A 23,641-nucleotide genomic window follows, 5' to 3' on the forward strand; every position below is an offset into this window, starting at 1 on the left:
AACAAAGAATGTGCCTGTAGGTTCTCCTCCAAACACAATTTATAGAGTTACAGCAAGAACTCCAAAGGCAGCATAACCATACAGCTCCAGGGCAAAATATGTCCTATTTATTCACGCATTTGATCAACATTTGCCGTTGAGCTGTTTCTGAAACCCATCACGAGAGCGCATCTGGCCTAGATTCTGAGCCTCTGGAGGCCAGCGAGCTCGGCAGTCAGGCTCAGGGCCAGGCCCACAGGCAGGAAGGGGCTTAATGACACAATTGGGGACCAGGTCCAGGCTGCCACGTGCGGCATCAACAACTGTCACGCCCCTTATATACATCATCTCACTTCATCCTCCCGACACGTCTATAGGTTGGTGGAGTTTTATTTCAGACCAAGGCTCAGAGATGTTAGGTGACTCGTTCACGGTCACCCAGAGGATATGAAGCCAGAGCTGGCCACCTTCAAAGCACCATCATCTAACCTCCTACTTCTCATTGCTCACTGAACGTTAGAAATGATGCCAGATGGGCGGGAGGGCTCAGACAAATGTCCCATTTCTGTCTTGTCCTGACCTGGCTCTGAACATGCTCTGAGTTTATATTTCCAGAAAGGTGCGGACACAGGTGGACGCACACACTCCGTGGCACGGCCCAGCAGCACAGACAATGACTAGACGTTGTTGGACTCTGGAGTCCTAGCCTCTGGGGGCCAGGAGCTAGTCTGTTCTATCTGGGAACCCCTCCGTCACAGGGAGTCTAGACGAGAGGTGTTTAGCGCTGTGCTGGCAGGAACCCAGATCTGTGGAGACTGTTGGACTGTTTGGAGTTTCTGCTCATGCTTGGGGTTGGATCATGTGTGTGCTCACTTGTATGTGTGCGGGGGATGAGGGGGAGGGCTGGATCGTGTGCATACTCACTTGTAAGTGTGTGTGGAGGAGGGGAGGTGGTCTTTGCACTTTGTCGCTTTAGTTAGTTCTGGCTAAGGACCCAAGTCTCTCTTTAAACCTTGTGTGTGTATTCAGATGCTAAGTCATGTCCGACTCTTTGTGACCACTTGGACTGCAGCACGCTAGGCTTCCCTGTCCTTCTAAACCTTATGGAAGCATAATCCGTTTAATCACATGGAGGACCAGGCTTGTATCCCTTGAGAACGGTCACTCTTTAAATGAAACAGAATCAAACGACTCTTTGGGGACCAGATCAAATGTTGGAGAGTTGTGCGGGGGTGGGGGATGTTTTTTCTAAGAGAGCACCTTTTCAACTGATTAAGCACAAAGAGCACAGATTGGGATGAGCCCCCACCCCCACCCCATTGCTCCCCCACCCACATGCTCAGCCTCCATCTCCCTCTGTATCTTACTTATATGAAGGAGAATCAATGTTATGCTGACAAATTTCAGGCATACAAAGTCAGAGTTCAAACGGCTGGCCTGGCTGGAGACCCTCCCTGCCCTTATGTGGATGTCAGGGAGAAATGACCTTTAGTAGCTTGCAGCCACCTGCTGGCTCTGCAAAAATACCTCAGCTTCTGCTGCTTCATTCATTTTCCATCCACACTGCGCTCATTCTCTCCTCGCTTTACCTCCTACCAGCCACATTCTTATTTCCTCTCTGTAGAACCCCCACCCTTGGAACCAGCGGAAAACATCCAGAGAGAAGAATCCGGAAAAGGTCACAGGCATAAACTCCACAGAGGCACAGTAGCTGTGTCCACGAGACTGACCACTCATGCCCAGCCCTCTGAAGTGCTTCCTGCCCCCCCAACCCCCGCCTAAAAGCCCAGCAGAGAATGCAAAGGTGACTTACAGTGGATTTTGAAGTCCTTGTACTGCCTGTCCTCAATTGCTACCACGTACAAAGCTGCCCGGTCTGGAAACATAAGCCCTCCAGGTTTCTGTTGATGAATTGTGGGGAAATGGGTCTCGTAATCTATTCACCTGACAAAGACATACATTTTTGAACTGCACATAGAGTCACCAGACAGGCACCCCCTCGCCAGCATTCCTCATGCAGCAGACTGTCACCTCGGCCAGGGAGAGGGCTGGGTGGGGAGGCACCAGGAAAAACCCAAGGGGCCGAGGTGGGGCCCATAGGACAAATGTGGACGGGCAGAGATGTGTCTAGTGAGGGCGGTGGAAGATGTTTTGACTTCTCAGTCTGGAGAAGCTAAGGTCAAAAGTACACTGGCTTACTGGCAGCCATGCAAACCCTTAGTACTTCTTGACCAGCATAGACTTTGGACAGCAAACAATGGGTCTATTATAGCAAAAAAGGCCAAGGTTAGACCTACGAACGCTCATTCTGTCCCCCAGAGGCAGATCAAGTCTAAAGAGACGGGTCTGGGAGCGGTAACCCGGTAGCCCAGGTCCTCTCTGAAGTCCTCGTAGTCTCCCTTGGCTACAGGCGGGGGCTGAACAGCCAGGCAGCCGGCGGGGCAACCAGGGGACAGCATGCAGCAGGCTCACCAGCCACTTGTCCCTGGCGAAGATGACGGTGGCGAGCATCGACTCGTAGAACAGGCAGTAGCCCATCCACTCGCTGATGATGATGTCCACCTTCTCCACGGGCAGCTCCACCTCCTCCACCTTCCCCTTGAATATGGTGATGACTGCAAAATAAGGACCCCACGGCCGCACTTTGCAGGGACCCAGGCCGGGAAGCACCCCGCATCAGGACGAGATCAATCTGCAGGGGTCAGCGCAGTTCTGATTCTTCTCTCCCTTCACCATGCCAGTTTATACTAAGGGCTGCAGACTCCTTGTGTGATTCCTCCTGAAGTGTATTGGGCAGTTAAGATCAAACCAGTCCATCCTAAAGGAAATCAACCCTGAAAAGTCACTGGAAGGACTGATGCTGAAGCTGAAGCTCCAATACTTTGGCTACCTGATATGAAGAGCCAACTCATTGGAAAAGACCCCAATGCTGGGAAAGATTGAAGGCAGGAGGAGAAGAGGGCAACAGAGGTGGAGATGGTTGGATGGCATCACTGACTCAGTGGACATGGGTTTCATCAAGCTCCTGGAGACGGTGAAAGACAGGGAAGTGTGGCATGCAGCGTCCATAGGGTCACAAAGACACGACTGAGCAACTGAACAACTAAGGGCCCGTGCTGTGCTAAGCCCAGGATGGACACTATGTCCCAACAAGTCCTTGAAGCAGACACAGCATTCTCATTCTCATTTTTAAGGAAAGTGAGGCTTAGAGGGGTTCAATGATCACCATGGAAACAGAGCCCAGGTCTGATAACCAATGACCCATACCCTTGCCAGGGCCCCCACCCCACGTCAGGCTACCGTGACAACTCAAACCCACAGGAGGCTGAGAGACTGCCGCCACTGCATCTGTTCACAGCCCGGGCTCAGCCCCAAGGATGCCTGGCTAGTGTTGGAGAAGAGGGGACTTGGTGTTTTGACAAGAGTATGGGCTTTACACTCAAGAAAACTGGCTTTAAGTGCTGGGTCTTCTCATGATTAGCTGTACAACTTTCCACAAGTTACTTGACTGAACTCCAGTTATCCAGAGAACAATCAGGAGAAGTGACATCTACTTGGCAAGAGGCTGTACTGATGAAATGAAATGACACAGGTGAAGGGCAAGCTCGCAACAAACACTGACATTGTTTCCTTGGTGACCGGATGACTGAGACGTAAGGTGCATAGGATTTAGGCAAAGCCCCTGCTCTAAACATCCTCTGCCCCTGAGTCCCTTCCCAGACCTGTCCCTCCCTCTATGGCAGGAGAAACTTCTCAGTTGAGTTTTTGATCATTCAAGACAGGCGTACACTTCATCTGGGGGCTCATTCTGCATTCATTGCTGTGAAGATCCCAGCAAAATCTACCCTGGATGCTGCTGTGCAATTGACAGGGTGATGGATGAGTTGGCTGGTTCCATCAGAACCTTTCCTCTAGAAGGAAACTCATCCTTCGCCATCCTCTGAAAGACCACCCGGTGCCTGAGCTTTTCTGGGGAAACTAAACGATGACCTGTGTGTGTTCAGTTGTGTTCAGACTCTGCAACCCCCTGGACCGTAGCCCACCAGGCTAATCTGTCCCCGGGATTCTCCAGGCAAGAGCACTGGAGCAGGTTGCCATTTCCTTCTCCAGGGCATCTTCTTGGCTCAGGGATCGAACCTGCATCTTCTGCACTAGCAGGCAGATTCTTGACCACTCTGCCACCAGGAATTCCCCCAGGATGTCAAAAGAGGATGCCAGAATCTAGGCCTGAGCCTGGATGGGAGTTCGGGGGAGAACGTGTATGGACAGCTGAGTCGCTCTGCTGAAACTATCACAACATTGTCAATTTGATTCCCTGGTGGCTCAGTTGGTCAAAAATGTGCCTGAAATGTGGGAGACCCAGGTTCGATGCCTGGGTTGGGAAAATCCCCTGGAGAAGGAAATGGCAACCCACTCCAGTTTTCTTGCCTGGAGAATCCCATGGACAGAGGAGCCTGGTGGACTACAGTCCATAGGGTTGCAGTCAGACACAACTGAGGGACAAACACTTTTACTGTCAATATAAAATAAGGCTTCCCAGATGGCAGAGTCATAAAGAATCTTCCTGCCAATGCAGAAGTGGCAGGTTCGATCCCTGAGATGGGAAGATCCCCTGGAGAAGGAAATGGCAACCCACTCCAGTATTCTTGCCTGGAGAATTCATGGACGGAGGAGCCTGGTGGGCCACAGTCCACGGGGTCACAAAGAGACAAACACGCCTGAGCACACGCACACTAATATAAAACAAAAAGTTGAAGAAAAATCCAGGCCTGCTGTTCAACCTGGTAAAAGCCACTTGAGACCCCCGTCTTGCATCTGCACACAGACAGGATCACGACCTGATCACACACTGCTGTTTGGGGTGTAGACACTCCCACCCTTGCCCTGTTCTGGCTCAGCCATGATGTCACGGGCAGCAGGGCTGGGAGTGAGGCCCTCACCCACGATATGAGCAGAGTCAGACATGCCTGGGCGGCCACCCCATCCAAAGCGGACCCCAGCTTTCTCAACTGCTCCATCCTGTCCTCCAGAGCGCTGCACCATTTGTGATTCTATTGGGATGCTGTGTGCGCACTTCTGTTGTGTCTGTGCCCTCCCTGAGACTGTAAGCATCATGAGAGCACAGACCTCATCTGTGCTCTTCTCCCCAGCTCCCCTGCATCTGGCCTGGGGCCCAGACTGTGGGTGACATCCCTCCCCCAGGGGTGGGTGCATGAACCCAGTCCTGGGGATTATTCATGGGCTGCCTCTGAGGGAAGCAGCCATTGCCAAGAGCCACTACAGGTTCATTAACAGCCATCATATCTGATTAACCTCATCCCTTCTTTGGACCAGCCTATTAGTCAAGTTAATGAATGAAATAATCATAACAATAGCTAACATGTATTGGCTGCTAACGGCACATGTACACTGTCGTGCTTTACACAGAGCTGTGCTGGGAGACACTTAACAGGGGGTTCTCCAGGAAGGAAGGATGCCCTGACTTGCAGCATCTGCCTGTTTCTCCACACAAATACTCCCACTGAGGCCAATTTCAAGCCACCAAATGCCCTGCATCCATTTTGCAAATTCACTGAAAATATGGTAGCGCTGTGAAACCCTCTGTGGTCTGTCTCACTGTTGTTCCCATTTCCCAGAGCAGGAAATGGAGGCACAGAAGGTCAGGTGCCCAAGATCACAAGCTGATCTTTTGGAACTGAGGGTGAACCTGCCAGAGTTCTCAGCTACCATGCCAGGCCCCACGTGCGGATCTGGCAAGGTACCTTCTCCACGGCCTCTCTGGAGTGGAAGCTGACCGATTATTGTGCAGATTCACAGCTGTTCCCTGACTGTGTTCAAAGGTGCTGGCTCAGAGCTGAACTGGATTAGACCAGCCTACGGGGGCCGCCCCACTGCCTCCACCCCAGCTCCTCCCTATGAAGATGGCGCCTCATAAAGAACAGTGATCGCCAAAGAGCAAGGCTCTGGGGACTCCTGCGTACATGCTCAGTCCTATTGGACTCCTTGCAACCCCAGGGACTGTAGCTTGTCAGGCTACCCTGTCCATGGGATTTCCCAGGCAAGAATGCTGGAGTGGGTTGCCATTTCCTCCTCCAAGGGATCTTCCCAACCCAGGGATTGAACCCACATCTCCTGCGTCTCCTGCATTGGCAAGCAGGTTCTTAGCCACTGAGCCTCCAGGGAAGCCCCCGTCTCTGCCTAGGGACTCCGAGTAGATTATAGTGAAAGCGCCAAAGTGAAACTCGCTCAGTTGTGCCTGATTCTTTGTGACCTCATGGCCTATAGAGTCCATGGAATTCTCTAGGCCAGAATACTAGAGTGGGTAGCCTTTCCCTTCTCCAAAGGACCTTCCCAACCCAGGGATCGAACCCAGGTCACCTGCATTGCAGGCAGATTCTTCCCCAGCTGAGCCACAAGGGAAGCCCAGCAGATTGTAAGGAAGAACCAAACCTAACAACATGAGGCTTGATATGTAGATAAGGTGTGATTCTCAGTTTGGATTCAAAGTATCCACAGACTGGACAGAGGTGAGGAGTTGCTGCTAGGCAGTCACATGTGGGTAGACTGCAGATCATGGCTGATGCCAGCTGAGTGCCGGTGTGGCCTGAGGTCCCCACAGCTGCTAAAGGAGCCAGAGTGTCCTCTGCCAGCGTGAGAGGGATGCTGGCGCATGGCCCAAGGAGAAGGGGGCTGAAACCAAAGCCATGGGTGAAGGAACGGGGGCTGTGTCCCTGCATCTGTGAGAGTAGGGCTGCTAGGTGAAGGGGAGCCCCCTTATTCTGTGTGGTCCCAAAGTGATGACCCAGAGCATTGTGGTCAGGCTGCAGAGAGGCAGACTCCAGCAGAAGGAAGTTCTTCAAACCATCACAGCCCCAGGTGGCTGCTGGTGGGACCCTCATCAGGGGAATCGTCCCAGGACTGGATGGCCGCAAGCATGGAGGGATGCTACAGGGCAGAGAATTCAAGTATCATCTACAAAAGGCTTGGGATGCGTGACCAGGAATGAGCAAAGTGCAGAACATAAAGCCGGAAAGATCTACAGTTAAGGCTTGCTGTACAGGCCCCTCGCGCGTATTCTCTCTAATCCCCCAGTAATCCTGTGAGTTGAGTGTGGCGGCATCTCCTGCACCAGGAGCTGGGACTCAGAAGGGGAGCCACCTGATGAAGCCCTTCCTGCTGCCTCTCTGTGCCTCACACTCTCCTTGGGCTTCTGCGTCCATGACCTTCATGCTCCAGGGCAAAAGAAGAGAAAGAAGGGCCCGACTATTCCCTTTAGTGTTCTGAAAAGTCAACGGATTAGCATTTGTCTTCTAGAACTATGGGTCTCCTGGGTGGGCAAAGAGAGGAAGTGGCGGCTGTCAGCCCTGGTGTCCGAGACGACACCCTGATCTGAGCACGTGTGTGGGCCACGTGGGTGGCAGGAGCCACGTGAAGGCCACACGCACACCTGCAGGTGGCCGTGTGGAGGTGCGCGTCTGCCTGGGAACAAACCCATCCGGGGAGACGTACGGAGGTGGAGAGGGAGGGAGATTGATTGATTCTGGGTAGCAGGTATTTTATGTCCTGGGTTGTTATTTATGTCTCTACACCTACGCTCCCGAGACCCACACAATTGGCTGTTGCCACGTTTCAGAAGCATTTCCATGGAAGCCAAGCTGTCCTCTTTCTAGTATACATGCCAAGGCAGAACACGCTTTGCCTTGAAAAGACCCCCCCCCCCCCGGACCTGTGTGAAGAGGATAAGCATGGGCCATGGGGGTGGCCATCCACCTGGGGACAACTGTTTGTCCCTCCCAGGTCTTTGCCTCCATAGCACAGAATCAAATGTGAGCCATTGAAACACAGAGCAGGGAATGATTCTCTCCTGGAGCCACGAGGTGGGCTGAGAAGATGCCACCAGCAAAAGACAGGCCAGATGGGGTCTGAGGCCACGTGATGAGCAGGGGCTCACCCTTGGAGGGGCGTGGTCAGCAGGGGCAGCCAGGCTCTGCCCACCTGAGCCTGAGCCCAGAGATCGGGCATCCACACAGGGGCCTGCCCAGCCAGGGGTGGGAGCCCAGCACTGCATGGCAGGTGGGAAAGCAGGAGGTGGTGACCACACACAGGAAACCGATCCAGTGTGTGCGCGCACACTAAGTCACTCCAGTCGTGTCCGACTCTTTGCGACTTCAAGGACTGTAGCCCACTAGGCTCCTCTGTTCACGGAGATTCTCCGGGCAAGAATACTGGGGGATGGGAGATACAGGAGTTATTCTGATTAGGGGCCCTCATGAGGGTGAGCATATTCAAGATGAGTCCCAGGGGGAGGAGCCGAGGAGATCACAAACGCCTGGGAAAGGAATGAGGAGAAGGGAAGGAAACACAGCTCCTTGTGCTCAGACTAGCTGTAAGAGGGTCTCACTTCCAGGGGCAAGCTACTTGCCAAGACAGTCCATCAGCAGCGGGGCCTGTGGGCATGAGAAGATGACCTTTCTCCAAATACAGAGCCTGGGATCTGCTGGGATGTTGCTCAGTGGACATAGGGCTGGAGGCATTGAGAGGGAACGGGAGGAGGAGGGACAGCTGGGGCCAGCAAAGGGCTTGGAAATGAAGGTTTTAGCCTCAGGCTGGGCTCAGCACAGGCTGAACTGGGACAGACTTGCCCTTGGCCAGCCTGGCAGGGACTGGGAAACTCTGAGCCCTGTGGACACAGTCCTGCTAATAAGGCAGTGGCTGGCCTCCACCTTTTCAAGGCCAAGTGGTCTTACATCAGTCTCTGCCACCCAAACAAGGAAGTACAAACCCCTCGCCCCCTCCCTCCACAGGAAAGCAGGCAGAGGTGAGTCTTACTGTTGTCCAAGTGGTTGGCCTTAATGATCTTCTCTGAGTAGTCAGAAATACTGGAGCATTCAATCTGGAGGGGATACAGAGCAAAGGAGCCAGGCATTAAAAGAATCACAGCATGCAATTTAGGGCCAGTAGAACAGACGGAGGTGCTGAGGCCTGGGGGTGCGATGACCTACCCAAGGCCACGTGGCTACTTCGTGGCAGATGGAAACCTAACCCTCAACCCTTCCAAAGCACAGGCCAGTGGCTCTCCCACTAAACTGGCTGCTTTTGCCCCGCAGTGGAGAGCTTGGCCTCTGACTTGGGAGATCTGGTAGGAACAACCAGGCCTGGCAACCCCCCTGGCATGGCCACTGTCTTGGGGGTGGTGGGGTGAAGGAAGTGGGAAGGCAGAGCCCCCAGAGCAACTATGAGCCTTCCTGCTGTCATTCTCCTTCCCCTGGCCCTCCCTGGCTAAACGGGTACCGTCCACAAGAAAGGCCATCGGAAAAGGGCAGGTCAGGGACTCAGGACGTCTTGAGACCCTTCCCCGCCCCATGGGCAGACTTGTGTTAACCCTAACTCCTTCTGCCATCTCCACCTTTGAAAGAATTGATTCTTCTTAATCTAGAAGTCTTGCCAGGCTCTCCACATCTCCTAAGTAAAGTGTGAGAGTGTTAGTTGCTAAGTCGAGTCCAGCTCTTTGTGACCCCACGGACTGTAGCCTGCCAGGCTTCTCTGTCCATGGAACTTCCTAGGCAAGAATACTGGAGTGGGTTGCCATTTCCTCCTCCAGGGGATCTTCCCAACCTGGGGATCGAACCCCAGTCCCCTGCATTGCAGGCAGATTCTTTACCATCTGAGTCACCAGGGAAGCCCCTCCTAAGCAAAGGGCTAAGATGCTCAAGAAATTCATTGACTTTCAGCTGAGAGTAAGACCTTGTCAGAACAGCAGGAGAACAAGCCCCAGTCTGGCGGTAGAAAACCTGTTTCCCGGGTGCTGGAAACAGAGGGGCAGCCGTCAAAACCTGCAGCTGAAGCCCCCTGACTTGGAAGCGAATGATGGCTGCCCTTCCTTGCTTGGCTCTGCCCTGGGGGCTCCTGTGTGACTCTGGAGCTGAGCTGGGACCTCAGAGAGCCCCTGAAGGGAGGACGGAGGGAGTCACAGGGGGTGTACACCAAGCCCTGAGGCTCTGTGAGCACCTTGGAAGGGAATCAGTCCCTTGACCAGACACCCCCATCCTGAGGGAGAGGCCCCATGAAGGAAGGAAGGTTAGAGGGTGGGGAGAGGCAGTGCCGTGGAGACAGCAGGACTTGGCCGTGTGCAGCCGGGCTGGCTCTGCACCCTCTACGTGGACCTCGGCAAGTACATCACGGCTCTGCTGGTCAAGGCTACCAGAGGGGCCTTGAGACCGCCCTGAGACCCCTTCCAACCAGGACCTGGGTATCTTTCAAGTCAGGCATGTAAAATGAAAGTGTTAGTTGCTCAGTCGTGTCTGACTCTTTGCAACCCCATGGACTGTAGCTCGCCAGGCTCCTCTGTCCATTGAATTCTTCAGGCAAGAATACTGGAATGGGTTGCCATTTCCTTCTCCAGGGTATCTTCCCAACCCAGGGATCGAACCCCGGTCTCCTGAATTGCAGGCAGTTTCTTTACCATCTGAGCCATTAAGGAAGGCATGGAGGGGGATGTTGTTCAGGCAGGGGGTTGTGGGGTGCAGGGGAGTTTGAGGGGCTCTAATCAACCAGGAGCCTGGCAGGGGGCGGGGTCTTGAGACAAGCTGCAGGATGGTTCAGCTAATGAAGGCCCACCAAAAGCTTCCCGCCGGCCTCTGCATTGGGCCGTCCTGTGCACACGCTGTGTGTTTAACTGCAGCATGCCTTGTATTTTGATCAAGATGAATTCCCATTTTCCAGCCCTAGACCCACTATGTCAGCCAGCAGCTCAGAGCTCTGCTTTCTCAGTTTCTCCCCAGTTCTGGACCCTCCCAGCCCCCCGTCCTGGGGCTGCGCCCAGCTGCATTGCGGGAGCTCTCCCAGTGGGTCCCCCATCACCACCTCTAGCTGGAGAGGCTGCAGGAGTCAGAAGAGCAGGATGAAATCCATCAGCTTGCCTTTAAAGAACAGAGGAAGGAGACTGCCTTGTTAGCGCTGAGGCCCCCTCCCAACTCTGCTAATAGAGACTGGGCATTTGACTTGCACCAAGCACTGTGCTAAGCACTTGATTTGTGTATTAAACTCATCCCCTCCTTGTAGTCACCCTGAGGTACAGAAGAGAAGTGAATAGTCTGGATCATACCTATTGGGAGTGGAAGAGCAGAGATTCCAACCAGAGCTCACAGGTGTAGCCACCATGCCCTGCCTCTCAAGCCCACATAGGACTAAGGACTCTGAGGCAATGATGAGCCCAAAATGGTTTCAGAAAAGTCAAAATCCTGTATACACATCAGCAACTCCAGGGCAAGGCCAGGAGCAATGCCCAGGTGACAGGGAGCTAAGGGGCTTGCTTGCCTCCCGAGAGCCATGCCTGACTGCCTCCTGCAGGGTGTGTGTGACCCCAGCAAGGATGGGAACTGGGAAGGGCCAGAAGGACCAGGAAGGGCCAGTGTCCCCGCAGAGGCCATGCTCACCCCGAACACCTTCTTGGCCCCTGCCTTGGCAGCAAACATGGAGAGGATCCCGGTGCCGCTCCCCACGTCCAGCACCACCTTGTCCTTGAACACATGTTTGTTGTGGTACATGGAGTTCCGGTAAGTGAGCGTCCGCACCTCATCCTTCAGCATCTCCTGTGTGGAAGGAAAGGCAGAGTCAATGTGTTTAGGGCACCTGGCCACACACCTACAGGGTCACACGGCCCCGGGGCTGTCCCGCCAAATTCTTCAGGGACCTCAGCTCTGTCATGAGGACGAGCCACGGAAAAGCATGGCTAGGCCAGGGCACCCGCATAGGACACACAGTGCTCTAAAAGTCTGTCCCGGGAAGGTCGCTTTGTACCCTCAAAGGAGGTTAAACTCCTGTCCAGACCTGGGAAGGCTCCGATCTCTCAAAAACCAAAATAAGGGGGAAGTATGAGCACAGCGTGAGGGATTTAAGTTAGACCCAAAGCAGAACTTTCTGTTGTGGTGAGAGAACTGTCATTCTTGCTCCTTTCCTGATTATGTGCCCTGGACTTCAGCTCCACCATGAGACATGGAGACAATGACCTTACACAATTGCCTGAGGCACCAAGAACAGCTCCTAAGGAACAGAGCTTAAGGATGGGTTCTCTGAACAAGTTCTGAGTTTTCTGGGATTGGTTCTCTGATCTGATTAGATTTAAAGGCATTAATGAATCTGTTGCCATTGGTGAAGAGGGCTCTGGTGAAATGGCAAAAGAGTTACCCAGATTTTAGCCTTAGATATCTGTGATAAAGTTCCTACAAAAGACAGGACTCTGAGTGACCAAGTATTTGCAACCTTAGAGCATTTTAATGGGGTGGATTGATTGGTTGGTTGGTCATTGCTAATTGTACTAGAAAACTTAAAGGAAGAAAATGATGAGCTCAGGGACTTAAATTCCCAGCTCATTTAGCACTTGAAAACTTCTATGACTTCTAGGAGGAAAAAAAAAAAAAGGAAGAAAAGAATAAAAGCGGGGCGTGAAACTCTTATTTTCTTGCAAGGTCAAGATTTCTGAAAAGCAAAGCCAAAGTCTAATCTTGTCTGAATGACAACATGGATTGAATCCCCTATCCTTGCAGGGTCTCTTTGTTAAAGTTGAGTCATCGACTGGGAAAGAACGAGGTCCTGAGAACTGGAATGGGAACATACAGGCAGATTCGGGTGAAGCTGGGACCTCACGTTCCTAAATGGCACAGTCTTGTCTGCCAGCAAAAGCACCTTCTGCCCTTGCCCAAGAAAGCTCGTTTCCCTTTTCCTGAAGAGTCTTACCCGTACGCACTGTGCTGTGCTAAGTCGCCTTATTCGCGTCGGACTCTTTGCAATCCCATGGACTGTGGCCCATTCTCCAGGCAAGAATACTGGAGTGGGTTGCAATTTCCTCCTCCAGGGGATCTTCCTGACCTGGGGATAGAACTCGTGTTTCTTACGTCTCCTGCGTTGGCAGGTGGGTTGTTTTCACCCCTAGTGCCACCTGGGATAGGGTTGGTGAGGGTGGTCCTGAGGAGTATTTGTGTTACTTTGCAAGCAACTGTACCAGTATGGGGCTTCCCAGGTGGCGCTAGAGACAAAGAACCATCCCCACCCCCGCCGATATAGGAGACGCAAGAGACCTGGGTTTGAGCCCTGGGTCAGAAAAATCCCCTGGAGGAGAGCATGGCAACCCAGTCCAGTATTCTTGCCTGGAGAATCCCACGGACAAAAGAGTGTGGCAAGCTACAGTCCATGGGGTCGTGAAGAGTCAGACACAACTCAGTGGCTAAACAACAACAGAATAGCAAGGCACAAAGAGTGGCGCAGGAGGCGGGCTGAGGCGCACCAGACAGCTGCATGGTGCTTCTAGCTTATGCAGATGGGAATCTGGGGAATAGCGGGGGTGCTGTGTAGGAAGGGTGAGAGAACAGTTGGAAGGGAACGTAAAGCTGGGTTGAGCCCAGTCTACTGACATGGGTCCGTGAGCAAAGATTGTGGCTTCACTGTTTTACCTCCAGAGGCTTGGAGTGCCTCTGATGGTTGTGGTTGGTCAAAGGAAACATGGTCAAAGTCAGCTGACGCTGAATGAATTGGAAGTGCCAGCACATCCCTGATAAGCAGAAAAGGAAGGTATCCAAAAAGAGTCAGGGAGATTGGAAAGTTAAAACACATCTGTCATGGGAGACCCACACACCGATGCCAGAGAACAGACCCACCGCTGCGAGGCAGAAGTTTATGGGGGAAGTCCAGCATCCTTGACCAGCTCTGTGTGCTCTTCTCTCTAGGTCCGAAATTATGCTGGGAACTGAGATCCAAGTTACCATGGGATCAACATCCAGCTGGGATCCTGGGGTAGCAGGGGCCAATTTGTAGCATGGAATTGCCAAAGATGAGGAGAGTGTGAAGGACAGGAGAGCCAGAGCAGTATTTGTAAGAGCTTGGCTCACCAAACCCTAGGGGGTGACCGGTTAATTAAAATACTTCTAGAAAATATGTCGTGAGAAGCATACTAAATTCTTACTTGTTCTGTTTCAGCAGAAAAGCTATAGGTCTAGTGAATGGAAGTCTGGCTTGAATCACCAAAACAGGGTCATCGCTCCTCAATGGATTCCCAGACCTAAGCCAGTTTACAGACTCAGAATTCCTTGAATGAAAGGGAGGCTGCGTTATAGGAGAAGAAGCCTTGTCACACTGCCTAAAGTGTCTACTGTCCATCTTTCTCCACGTCTTCCTCCTAGAAAACCTGTAGGCATTTAGTAGTGTGTCTTCCTTGGAAAAGGAAAATAAACAGGTTTTTGAGGATTATTGGGCACTGGCTCTGAACTATTGGATCACTAGTTTCATGAGATCCATGAGACCACGAGACTATTTCCAGGAAACCCACATCTGCATAAAGTTTGTCCATTTGGCCTGTGCAGAAGAGAGGCGGAACTTCGAGAGTAACCAGGGATCCTCATGGTCAGGTGAGGACTGTGACTGCAGGGCTGTCTCTGATATGGTTTCATTGTTTGAGCAAATCAATCCAGAAGGTTACTGGCCTTTTTTAAAATCAATTTTAGATATTTATCCATCCATATGTTTTCAAACATTTTTTTTCCTGTCCCATTCTTTCTCTCCTCCTCTTGAATTCCAATTACTCACATGCTTTACCCCTTAATTCTGTCTTACAGTTCATCGAGCCTCTGTTTCACTTGTCAATTTTTTTCTCTCTGTTCTTCAGTTTCAGTGATTTCTTTCTTTCCTGTACTCATATTCATACATATTTTCTTCCGTGTATCCTATTTGTTATCAATTCCACCCAGCAAATATTTGGTTTAGATACTGTATTTTTCAGTTGGAAGATTTCAGTTTCGCCTATTACATCCATTACCTCTCCCTAGAAAATTTTAAGAATCATTTTTATTATACTGATAGCTCTTTACAAATCTTTAATCAGCCCAACACCTGGGCTGCTTGTAGATCTGTTTCTATTGACTGTTTTTTCTCTTGACTATGAACAAAATTCTCTTGTTTCTTCTCAAGTCTTGCCACTCATTCTTTATGCTTAGGTCTGGGAATCCCTTGAGGAGTGATGACCCTGTTTTGGTGATTCAAGCCAGATTTCCATTCACTAGACCTATAGCTTTTCTGCTGAAACAGAACAAGTAAGAAACACTTCAGGAACAATAGTAGCTGAAGTCAGTTATTTCTCTGAGTGGGAATGGCCTTTCTTTCTAGGCTGCTAGAATGGTGAGTTGGTCAGTTCAGTCCAATCAGGGGCTGAGCAGGTTAGGAGTCGAGTAGGATTCATTCAGATGGGGGAATTTAATTCATCTATCAGGGCCTTGGAATTCAACTACAGGAGCTAAAAATATTTGTGCTTGCGTTTCAGTCCAGCCACTGCTTCCGGCGCTGCCCCAAGGCTCATATCTTTGGTTATCTTAGAAGCTGCATAAGGGGATGGTTTGGTTAGACTGAACTCATGTCTCAGTCTAAATACTTTGAAAGTGAGTTTGTGCCTTTCCTTCCAGAAGCTCTCTGAGACCAAACACTGCAAGATCGCTTGACATGAGAAAAAAACAAGGCTGCAAAACTGAGAGCCTACAAGACTGCAAGATGGCATCCCCGGAACCAGGCACGGGGCACAGTGTGTAATCCGTGCTCTATAAGGAAGGGGCCAGGGCACCTGCATGCAAATCGTAGCTCCAGTGAGCTCTCCAGCAGCCCCAGAGCATCATTCATCCTTCTGCGGCTTAGTCTCATTTGAAAAATGGGATAATGAGAGCAGCTGTTTCATGGGGTTGCTGTCATGACCAAATGAGTGAAGGAAGTGTTACAGAAGTGCTTAGCTCTGGGTCTTTGTGAGAATGAGGACCCTTTCCACCTCTGGGAGGAGACTGTTGAGGGTGAGTAGGGAATGGAGGCAAAAATATGACAAAGATTCAGAATTCTCCCAGTCATACTCATAATTCAAACTCCTCACTGCCTTTCCCAATGGAATCAGATCGGCCCAGCATCTCTGCAGATCCTGCTATTGCTAAAAGGGATCTCCCCAGGGTCCCCTTCAATTCCTCATCTTTTGTCATTTCTTTGCCCCCCTTTGCCCTTCCTTAAGGCTCCAGGCCACAGGAGTTCGGTCCAAAGGCACTAGTTCTGGGGGAAGAGAAGTTGTGACATAGCAAGGCTATCTCCCTGCCTCCCCACCCCTCCCCACACGCCCTTGCTTTGATCCCTCCTGAAAGAGAACAGCCCAGAGACATCTCCAGACACTCAGACAGGGGCATGCCTCTCTTCGGTGGCAGCAGTTCCCACCCCCAGCTGTGGGTGACTTTGTCTCCTGCCCACTGAACACATGGCAGGACATTGACAAATGGCTGGGAAATGCAGCCCTGAGGAATCTATTTCAAAAAGAACCTGCAGCAAGACTGTCAAAAGAAGAGAGCTGGCTGGGAGCGGGTGGGGCGCCCAGGGCTGGCGGGGAGCTGGGAACATGGCCCTGCTGTGCTTGATTCTTCTGGCAGCTGAGGCGGGATCTCAGAGGTCGTGAGGCCAGGTCGTGGGGCCGGGGCCCTCTCCTCTGCACACAAGGACATCTGTCGCTTCTGCTCCTTCCTTCTCGCAGAGGCCGTGAGACAGGATTCACCGTCCTCCTCTCCCTGTCTCTTGCCTTCCCAAGGCCAAGCGTGGAGTCAGCTCTGGAGGGACCATAGGACGCAAGACCAGAAGTGTTCCGAATCACCTCCCACTGTGCCCTCCAACCTCCGATGGTGCCCCCCACCCCGCCACCCCGCCAACACACAGCACACTGGGCACTTGTCGTTTGTATTTCCAGACTAATCAAACCCAACCCTGTCCGCACCGTATTTCCTAAACACTTGCTGGTCACTATGAATCAGCGAGCTGGCGGTACCGCTGCCTGCCCACGTGAGGGGCTTGTTGATGATGGGAGAAGCCTGCTGAGTGGCCAGCTCGGTTCCAGGTGGGCTGTGAGATGTGGGTCTTGTACAGACTGGGGAAGTAAAGGCATCCCCATGAGCCAGCTGGCATAGAGAGGGGATCTCTGGTGTTTGATAACAGAGAAATGAACAGGTGCTCTCTGCAAAGGATCACGGGAGGAGGCCATCCACATGCCCCAGCCTCCTTTCACAGCGGACAATCACAGAGATGAAAGGGCTGGAGGGGAGTTTAGGGGTGAAGGGAAGCTAGTTAGCCCCCACCACTATTAAAGACTCCTACGTTTCCCCAGGGGCCAGGATCTAGGGATGGCCCCCCGTGATGACCCGAAGGATTTTAGCTGGGTCAGCAGAAGTACTTCCTGATGCAAAGGTCTGGTAAACTATTCTAGGACAGGTTACTAAGGAGAGATGTGAACTGCATGACCTGAATGTAGATCCTCTGTCTACTCCAGGTTCACAAGCTCATTCAGTCCGCACTCCACTCACATGTGTTCACGAGCAGGTGTGAGTTTTCCAGGGACACATGAAATGGAGGGAACCTGGTCATACTGTCTGTAGGAGGTGAGCCTGGGTGGCTCCCCCCAGGGGACATCAGACACTCCAGATGCCTGGCCATGGAGGGACCAGCAGTGCCCAAGTGAGGAGACGACCCTCTAGTTCAACAAACCTGTACGAGTCAGACAGTGTGCTGAGTGCCTGAGTCAGAGGCGGGAACCCTGACCTGAAGGAATCATAGAGGTGTAACAGCTCAGAGAGAACATCCTGCCCACATGTGTTGTGGTGGGTGGAGGGGTCAAAGGGAGTGGGGCAGCCAGGAAGGGCACACCACAGTCAGCTGGTCCCTAACAGGGGGCCCAGGGGGGCATTTGGGGACCCCCAGAACTATTGGCCCAGTGGTTCAGGCAGTAAAGAATCTGCCTTCAATGCAGAAGAAAATGGCAACCCACTCCAGTATTCTTGCCTGGAGAATCCCATGGACAGAGGAGCTTGGTGGGCTACAGTTTACGGGGTCACTAAGAGTCTGACATGACTGAAGCCTGACTCAGAACTGCTGCCTCTTCCTAAGATCCTGCTCTGAGACAGGTATCCAGAGTCCCAGGCCTGTCCTTTAATTAGAGGCAGGGTCCTGAGGAGGGAAGCTCTTGAGAGCACCCTTCCTGCCTCCCTAGGACAGGGCTCCATCCACCATCCCCACCCAGATAGAAAAGAAAGAAGAAAATGTTAGTCGCTCAGTTGTGTTCAACTCTTTGCAACCCCATGGACTGTAGCCTGCCAGACTCCTCTGTCCATAGGATTCTCCAGGCAAGAATACTGGAGCAGGTTGTCATTCCCTTCTCCAGGGGATCTTCCTGACCCAGGGATCAAACCCAGATCTCCTCATTGCAGGCAGATTCTTTACCGTCTGAGCCACCAAAGAACGCAAGCTTCCCAAACCCCAGTGGGAACTGCCAAATGTTGCAGGCTCAGCTGCCCAGGGCTCCCTTGCCCGGAACCCTGGAAATAAACACAAGGCCCAGCCCCTTCCCTGCAGGCCCCATGCTCTGATGTGGAGAGCCATCTTCAGAGGAGGTCAAACCCCTTCACCCTCTACCTCCATGGGAAACTGCAAAGGGACCAGCAGGAACAAAGCCAAAGTTTCCAGAAAGAAAGAAAGAAAGACCCATTTAAAACGTTATATAGCCTAGAAGTTAGGAGTGAAGCCTCTGGGGCCACAAACGTGAAGGTTTCATTTCTAGCTTTGCCAAGTATCAGCTTGAGCACCAAGGAACTAGCAAAGATGAATGGAGGTTGATAAGATTCTTAAGGTCATATAGCCTCATCTGTGAAATAGGGACAAATAATAATACCAACCTCGTAGGGTTGGCCTGAGGAATAAATGAGTCAGTAACATAAAACTCCCCATGAGCAACACCCAGCGTGAATGGAGTAGGCACTCAGGAAAAGAAAAAGCTGCCTATGACTTGTTAAACACGCTTTTGGCAATGCAGCGTCACTGTTTGGATACAGGAAGGGTTTACAGAAGCATCTAATTGGAAGGGGAGCTCGGAGACTTCTTTTGAAAAAGCATTTGCATAGCAAGCGAGCCTTTGTTCCTTTTTCAAAACGTTTTCGTACTGTAGGGGGATCATAGAAACACTTCCCTCATCGAGTGCTTGGGGCTTTGATGCAACGACACGGATAGCTTGCTGAGAAGAGCGGCCAGCCCTGAGTACGCGCTTGGCTCATCTCATGTCCGTTGTTTGTTTGGAGTGAGGAGGTGCTGGAGATGGTGGGGGAGGGAGGTAAGAAATACTGCCTGTGCCCCCCCACTGCAGCCAGGAAGCGCTCATTAGGAGGCTCTGTTCTGTTCCGCAGCTATCATCAATCTCCCCTGCTATGGAAGAAGACAGCCTTTAGACATAAGAACTTCCTGAGAATCAATCAGGGTGTCAGACAGACCCAGGTTCCCAAGGAAGCCTGATGACCCTCCCTGGAGATGCTCGCTGGTCCAGGGAGAACTTGCGGACCCGTCAATGCCTGAAGCCAGCACATCAAGATGCCAGAAGGACCCCAGCTGCAAAGCGTCTGGTAGCAAGGACCAAGGATATCTGGTCTTCTTGGACCTTCAGGCTCAGGCTCAGAAAGAGGCGAGGATGCTGGACCATAAAACAAGGACCCCAGAAGCGTCTCTTCCTCTCTGACTGAGAAACACCCAGACACATGCTTTCCCTTGCTCACCGGGTCCAGGCCTGGCCCTGATCTCTTACCTGGGGAGCCCCCAGGATGGAGACAGGCCCTTGGCCTTGAGCCTCGGGGAGATCTCCCTTAACGACAGCATGCAGGATGCTGCCCTAGGAAAACGTGCGGTCGCCGCAGGACCCAGCTCGCCTCGCTTGGCCACCAGCTCAGGACGCCATACCTCGTGGATCCCAAAGTGGGCGTAGGAGTCAAAGTAGTAATCCCTCGAGGTCATCTCCTCCGGGTTCAGCAGCTTGGACATCTTGCCCCGTCCTGGGCAGCTGGGCTGAGTGGACACGTGGTGGACACACTGCACAGGCTTGGCTGGGACGACCGGCTGTGGGGGCTGAGAGGGGGGGCTGCTCACCTGCGGGAAAGAGGAGGGGCAGGCATGAACAGTGGCCACCTCCTGCCCTCTGAGACTCTGCCCTCCCTCTTCCTCTCCCTCCCCTCTCCTAGTCCAGCTTCCATCAGCCCCACCAGCCAAGGTGACAAAGGGATGGTGTCCCCAAGCTGATGGTCGTGCTGTGTTGGTGGCAGTGTGCTTACCTGGGAGCCAAACCTGCCTGTTGTTTAGTCGCTAAGTCGTATCTGACTCTTTGCAACCCCATAGGCTAATAGCTCCCAGGCTCCTCTATCCATGGGATTCTCCAGGCAAGAATACTGGAATGGTTTGCCATTTCCTTCTCTAGAAGATCTTCCCAACCCAGGGATCAAACCTGTGTCTCCTGTACTGGCCACTGAGCCATCAGGGAAGCCCCCCGAATTTAACCCAATTCTGTCTCCTACTAGTTGGTGACCTGGGCCCATGTATGCCTCATTTTGCATATCTGTCAAATGGGGACAATAACCTTTTCTTGGAGGAGAATGAAGAGAAAGAGGTAATAGCGTCACATAGCACTCCATAGCAGAATGGCTGGAGTATGGATCCCAAGGGCCAGCCCCCTTAAACATGAATCCCTGCCCCTCACCAGCTGCACAACCTTGGCCAGAGGTATTCACCTCTTGGCGCCTCAGTTTCCCCAGCTCTAAAATGGGAATATAAAGGTCCCCACTTCGTAGAGCCGTCCTGAAGACTAGGGACGGTGGTATCTGGAAAGGGCTCAGAGAAGGGCCCAGGGCACCATGAATGTGTTTGAAGAAAACAACCCCCACCTGTGTTCTTAGGCAGTTCAAGCCCCTGGACTTCTCTCCAGCACACAGGCGGCCCCCCGCCCCCGAAATGAAGGTCTCTTGGGTTCTGGTTTCTCATGCGTGTTGTCTGTCCTCCCCCAGCTTCTGGTTCACTGTTTGACTCCGAACTTCAGCAGAAGTTGCTCTGAGCTGCGAGTGCCCTCACTGATAGACAACCTCCTGTGAGCGCATGGCCCATCCCTGGTTCCCTGACCCGACAGCCAGCTCAGTTCCACCCCCCTCAGCTGCTGCCCAGCACTGACCAGTCCCTCCTCCTCCGCCGGCTAAGGGGAGGGCAGAGGAGGAGATGGGAGCCCAGAAGTTCAGGTTTCACTGCAGAAGCATGGTTCTGCCAGGAGAAGATTGCCTTTCCCAAAGTGTAGGAAATCCAGGTGTCCCGAATTTATAAAAGTCTACTTTAAGTGATGAGTTAATACGTGTAAAGAGTTTAGAACACTTTCTGCATATAGTAAGCGCTTTATTATATGAACTACCATTGGTTAGCTAATGCTGAAGCTGAAGCTCCAATATTTTGGCCACCTGATGCGAAGGGCCAACTCATTGGAAAAGACCCTGATGCTGGGAAAGATTGCAGACAGGAGAAGAAGGGGACGACAGAGGATGAGATGGTGGGATGGCATCACCGACTCAATGGACATGAGTTTGAGCAAACGCCAGGAGATGATGAAGGACAGGGAAGCCTGACGTGATGCAGTCCATGGGGTCACTAAAAGTCAGACATGACTTAGCCACTGAACAACAACAACAATCATTAGTAGTAGTAACAATATTCCGAGTACACTAACATCTCCTTATTTATGCCTCAGTTTTCTCATCTGTGTGCCGGGTCAACACAGACTTACTCCTCTCCAGCAAGGGAAACAGCGAGGTCCTAGGACAGAGCAAGATCAAGAAATCCGAGTCCATCCCCTCCGCTGTCCTGCAGACATAGCCCCAAGACTTCCCAGAGCCCTGGGCTGGAGGGGAGTGAGCTCGGTGGGTGGTGGTGGTCCCGTTTTCCTGGTGTATCTAGGCTACAGCCTCTGGGAAATAAGCACACTTCCCAGTTTAGCAACATCAGATTCCAGGCCGGCGCTATCCCGGGCTGTCTGGCAGGGGAGGCAATGGGCTGCCTCATTAGAATGCAGCAGGTGCACCCACCCTCCGCTTGGGATGTTGGTCACGGTCTCTGGGAGGCTAAAAATAGACTGTGTCAATTGCACACTCCCGTGCTGGCTGCAGAGTCACCTCTAATGCTGGAGAGGGCTCTGTGCATGAAGCTGACCCCAATCTTGACTCCGTTTAAATATATTAAGGAGATAGAAAGTCCCAGCTGGACTGGGCTCTCCCACGGTCAAGGTCACAGGGGCCTCCTGCACCCCTGAGCTCCAGGTAGCTCTGAGTCCAAGGTCCTTGCCACAGGCTCCATGAGATTCTTTCCCTGGTGCCAACTTACAAAGTGCCACATGTGCCTCCCATTGCATCACGAGGCAAATGATGGATGGATTCAGAGCCGTTCATCTCAATAATCACAGGTCCAGGGGATAAGGAGTTGACTGTGACCCAAGCCTTGGTGCCAAGGCTGTCAGCCTAGCTCAGCCTCCTCCAGAGAGAGGGGACTTGTGATCTGCCTATTGGCGGCCAGGGTGCCCTGTCCCAGGGCGCTGGGGTGGGGAACAGCAGCGGTATGATTTCTCTAAGCATCACTGCCTGTTTCATTTCACAAACACCCAATGAACTTTGGCAGCCGTGAGCACTGTGCGTCCCGTGGAAGAAACAGACCTGCAAGTACTGCGCCCTCAAAGGACTCGATCTAATGGGAGCCGCAGACCCTTGAGGCTCCACTGGATGGTGGAGGAAGATTTGTTTTACAGGAAAAACTCAAGCAAACTGCTCTGGGCCGGGGCAGGGGGGTGGGGGAAGGTGGGAATGGGGGGTGGTGTAGGTTCAAAGTACAGAGAAGTCACTTCAACTTGAATATTCAGAGAGACCTGAGACGGTGGGGCTTTCTCCATGGATTTTGGTGGCTGAGGATGACGGGAGGGAGTTTTAGAAGGACATGAGAGTTCCAGGAAGACGTGGCTTCAGCAAATAGGCAAAGGGTGGAGAAGCAGTGGAGCTTCTTTGGGGAACGTGGCCGGGATACTGGGAGATCCGACTGGAAGAAATTACAGTCAGGCTAAGAGGCTGTAAATAAATACGAGATTGAGAGGGAGCTGGTGGTGATTTGCAACAGGGGACCTCTAGGTTTGAGCTCTACTTGAGGAAGAGTGATGTGCTGGCAGCCTGCAGGGGGTGGGCAGGGGGGCGTGGAGAGCGGGCAAGGAGGAAGGATGTGGGGGAAGGTGGGGCTGGGAGGCAAAGTGCGAGCCTCCGAGCCCGGTTCCAAAGTCCAGATAATGAGCCACTGAGCCACTGTGGTGTCAGAGGGGCTGCCTGCCAGAGAAATCGCAGAAATAGAATCCACAGGAGCTGGCAACTGTCAGAAGGCAGGGGAGAAGAGAGATGCTGCAATCAAAGATGACTCCAACATTTCAAGCCTGGCTGACTAGGAAAGAGAAATGAGCAAGTCAGCACAGTTGGACACGTCACTGCACCGTACGAGGAAAGATGTCCGGCAGGCAGGCGGTGACATCGTCCCAGCTGGGAAATGCCATAAACACAGCCGAAAGGTCAACGGGGAAGTGAGAAGCATGCCTCTGACACACGTGGCAGCGAAGGTTAATATCCTTCACACGGCGGAAGTGTCAGCTGCTCAGTCGTGCCTGGTGCTTGGCGATCGCATGGACTGTAGCCCACCAGGCTCCTCTGTCTGTGTTATTCTCCAGGCAAGAACCCTGGAATGGGTAGCCTCTCCCTTGTCCAGGGGAATCTTCTCAACCAATTTAGGGATCGAACTT

General features: G+C 52.4%; 1 protein-coding gene across 2 annotated transcripts in view; it reads right to left on the reverse strand.

Annotated features, from left to right (window-relative positions):
- PRMT8 (protein arginine methyltransferase 8) overlaps positions 1-23,641 on the reverse strand; it is a 69,527-nt gene that overhangs the window by 20,594 nt on the left and 25,292 nt on the right. For both annotated transcript variants that reach the window (XM_013964281.2, XM_018048621.1), the window contains exons 2-6: positions 19,750-19,935; positions 11,415-11,570; positions 8,809-8,872; positions 2,452-2,594; positions 1,793-1,880 (exon numbers count right to left, since the gene is read on the reverse strand). In XM_013964281.2, coding sequence (XP_013819735.2) covers positions 1,793-1,880; positions 2,452-2,594; positions 8,809-8,872; positions 11,415-11,570; positions 19,750-19,935 — 637 coding nt within the window. The remainder of the gene's footprint in view (positions 1-1,792; positions 1,881-2,451; positions 2,595-8,808; positions 8,873-11,414; positions 11,571-19,749; positions 19,936-23,641) is intronic.

This window comes from Capra hircus, chromosome 5 (assembly GCF_001704415.2).
Source record: "Capra hircus breed San Clemente chromosome 5, ASM170441v1, whole genome shotgun sequence".
NCBI lineage: Eukaryota > Metazoa > Chordata > Mammalia > Artiodactyla > Bovidae > Capra > Capra hircus.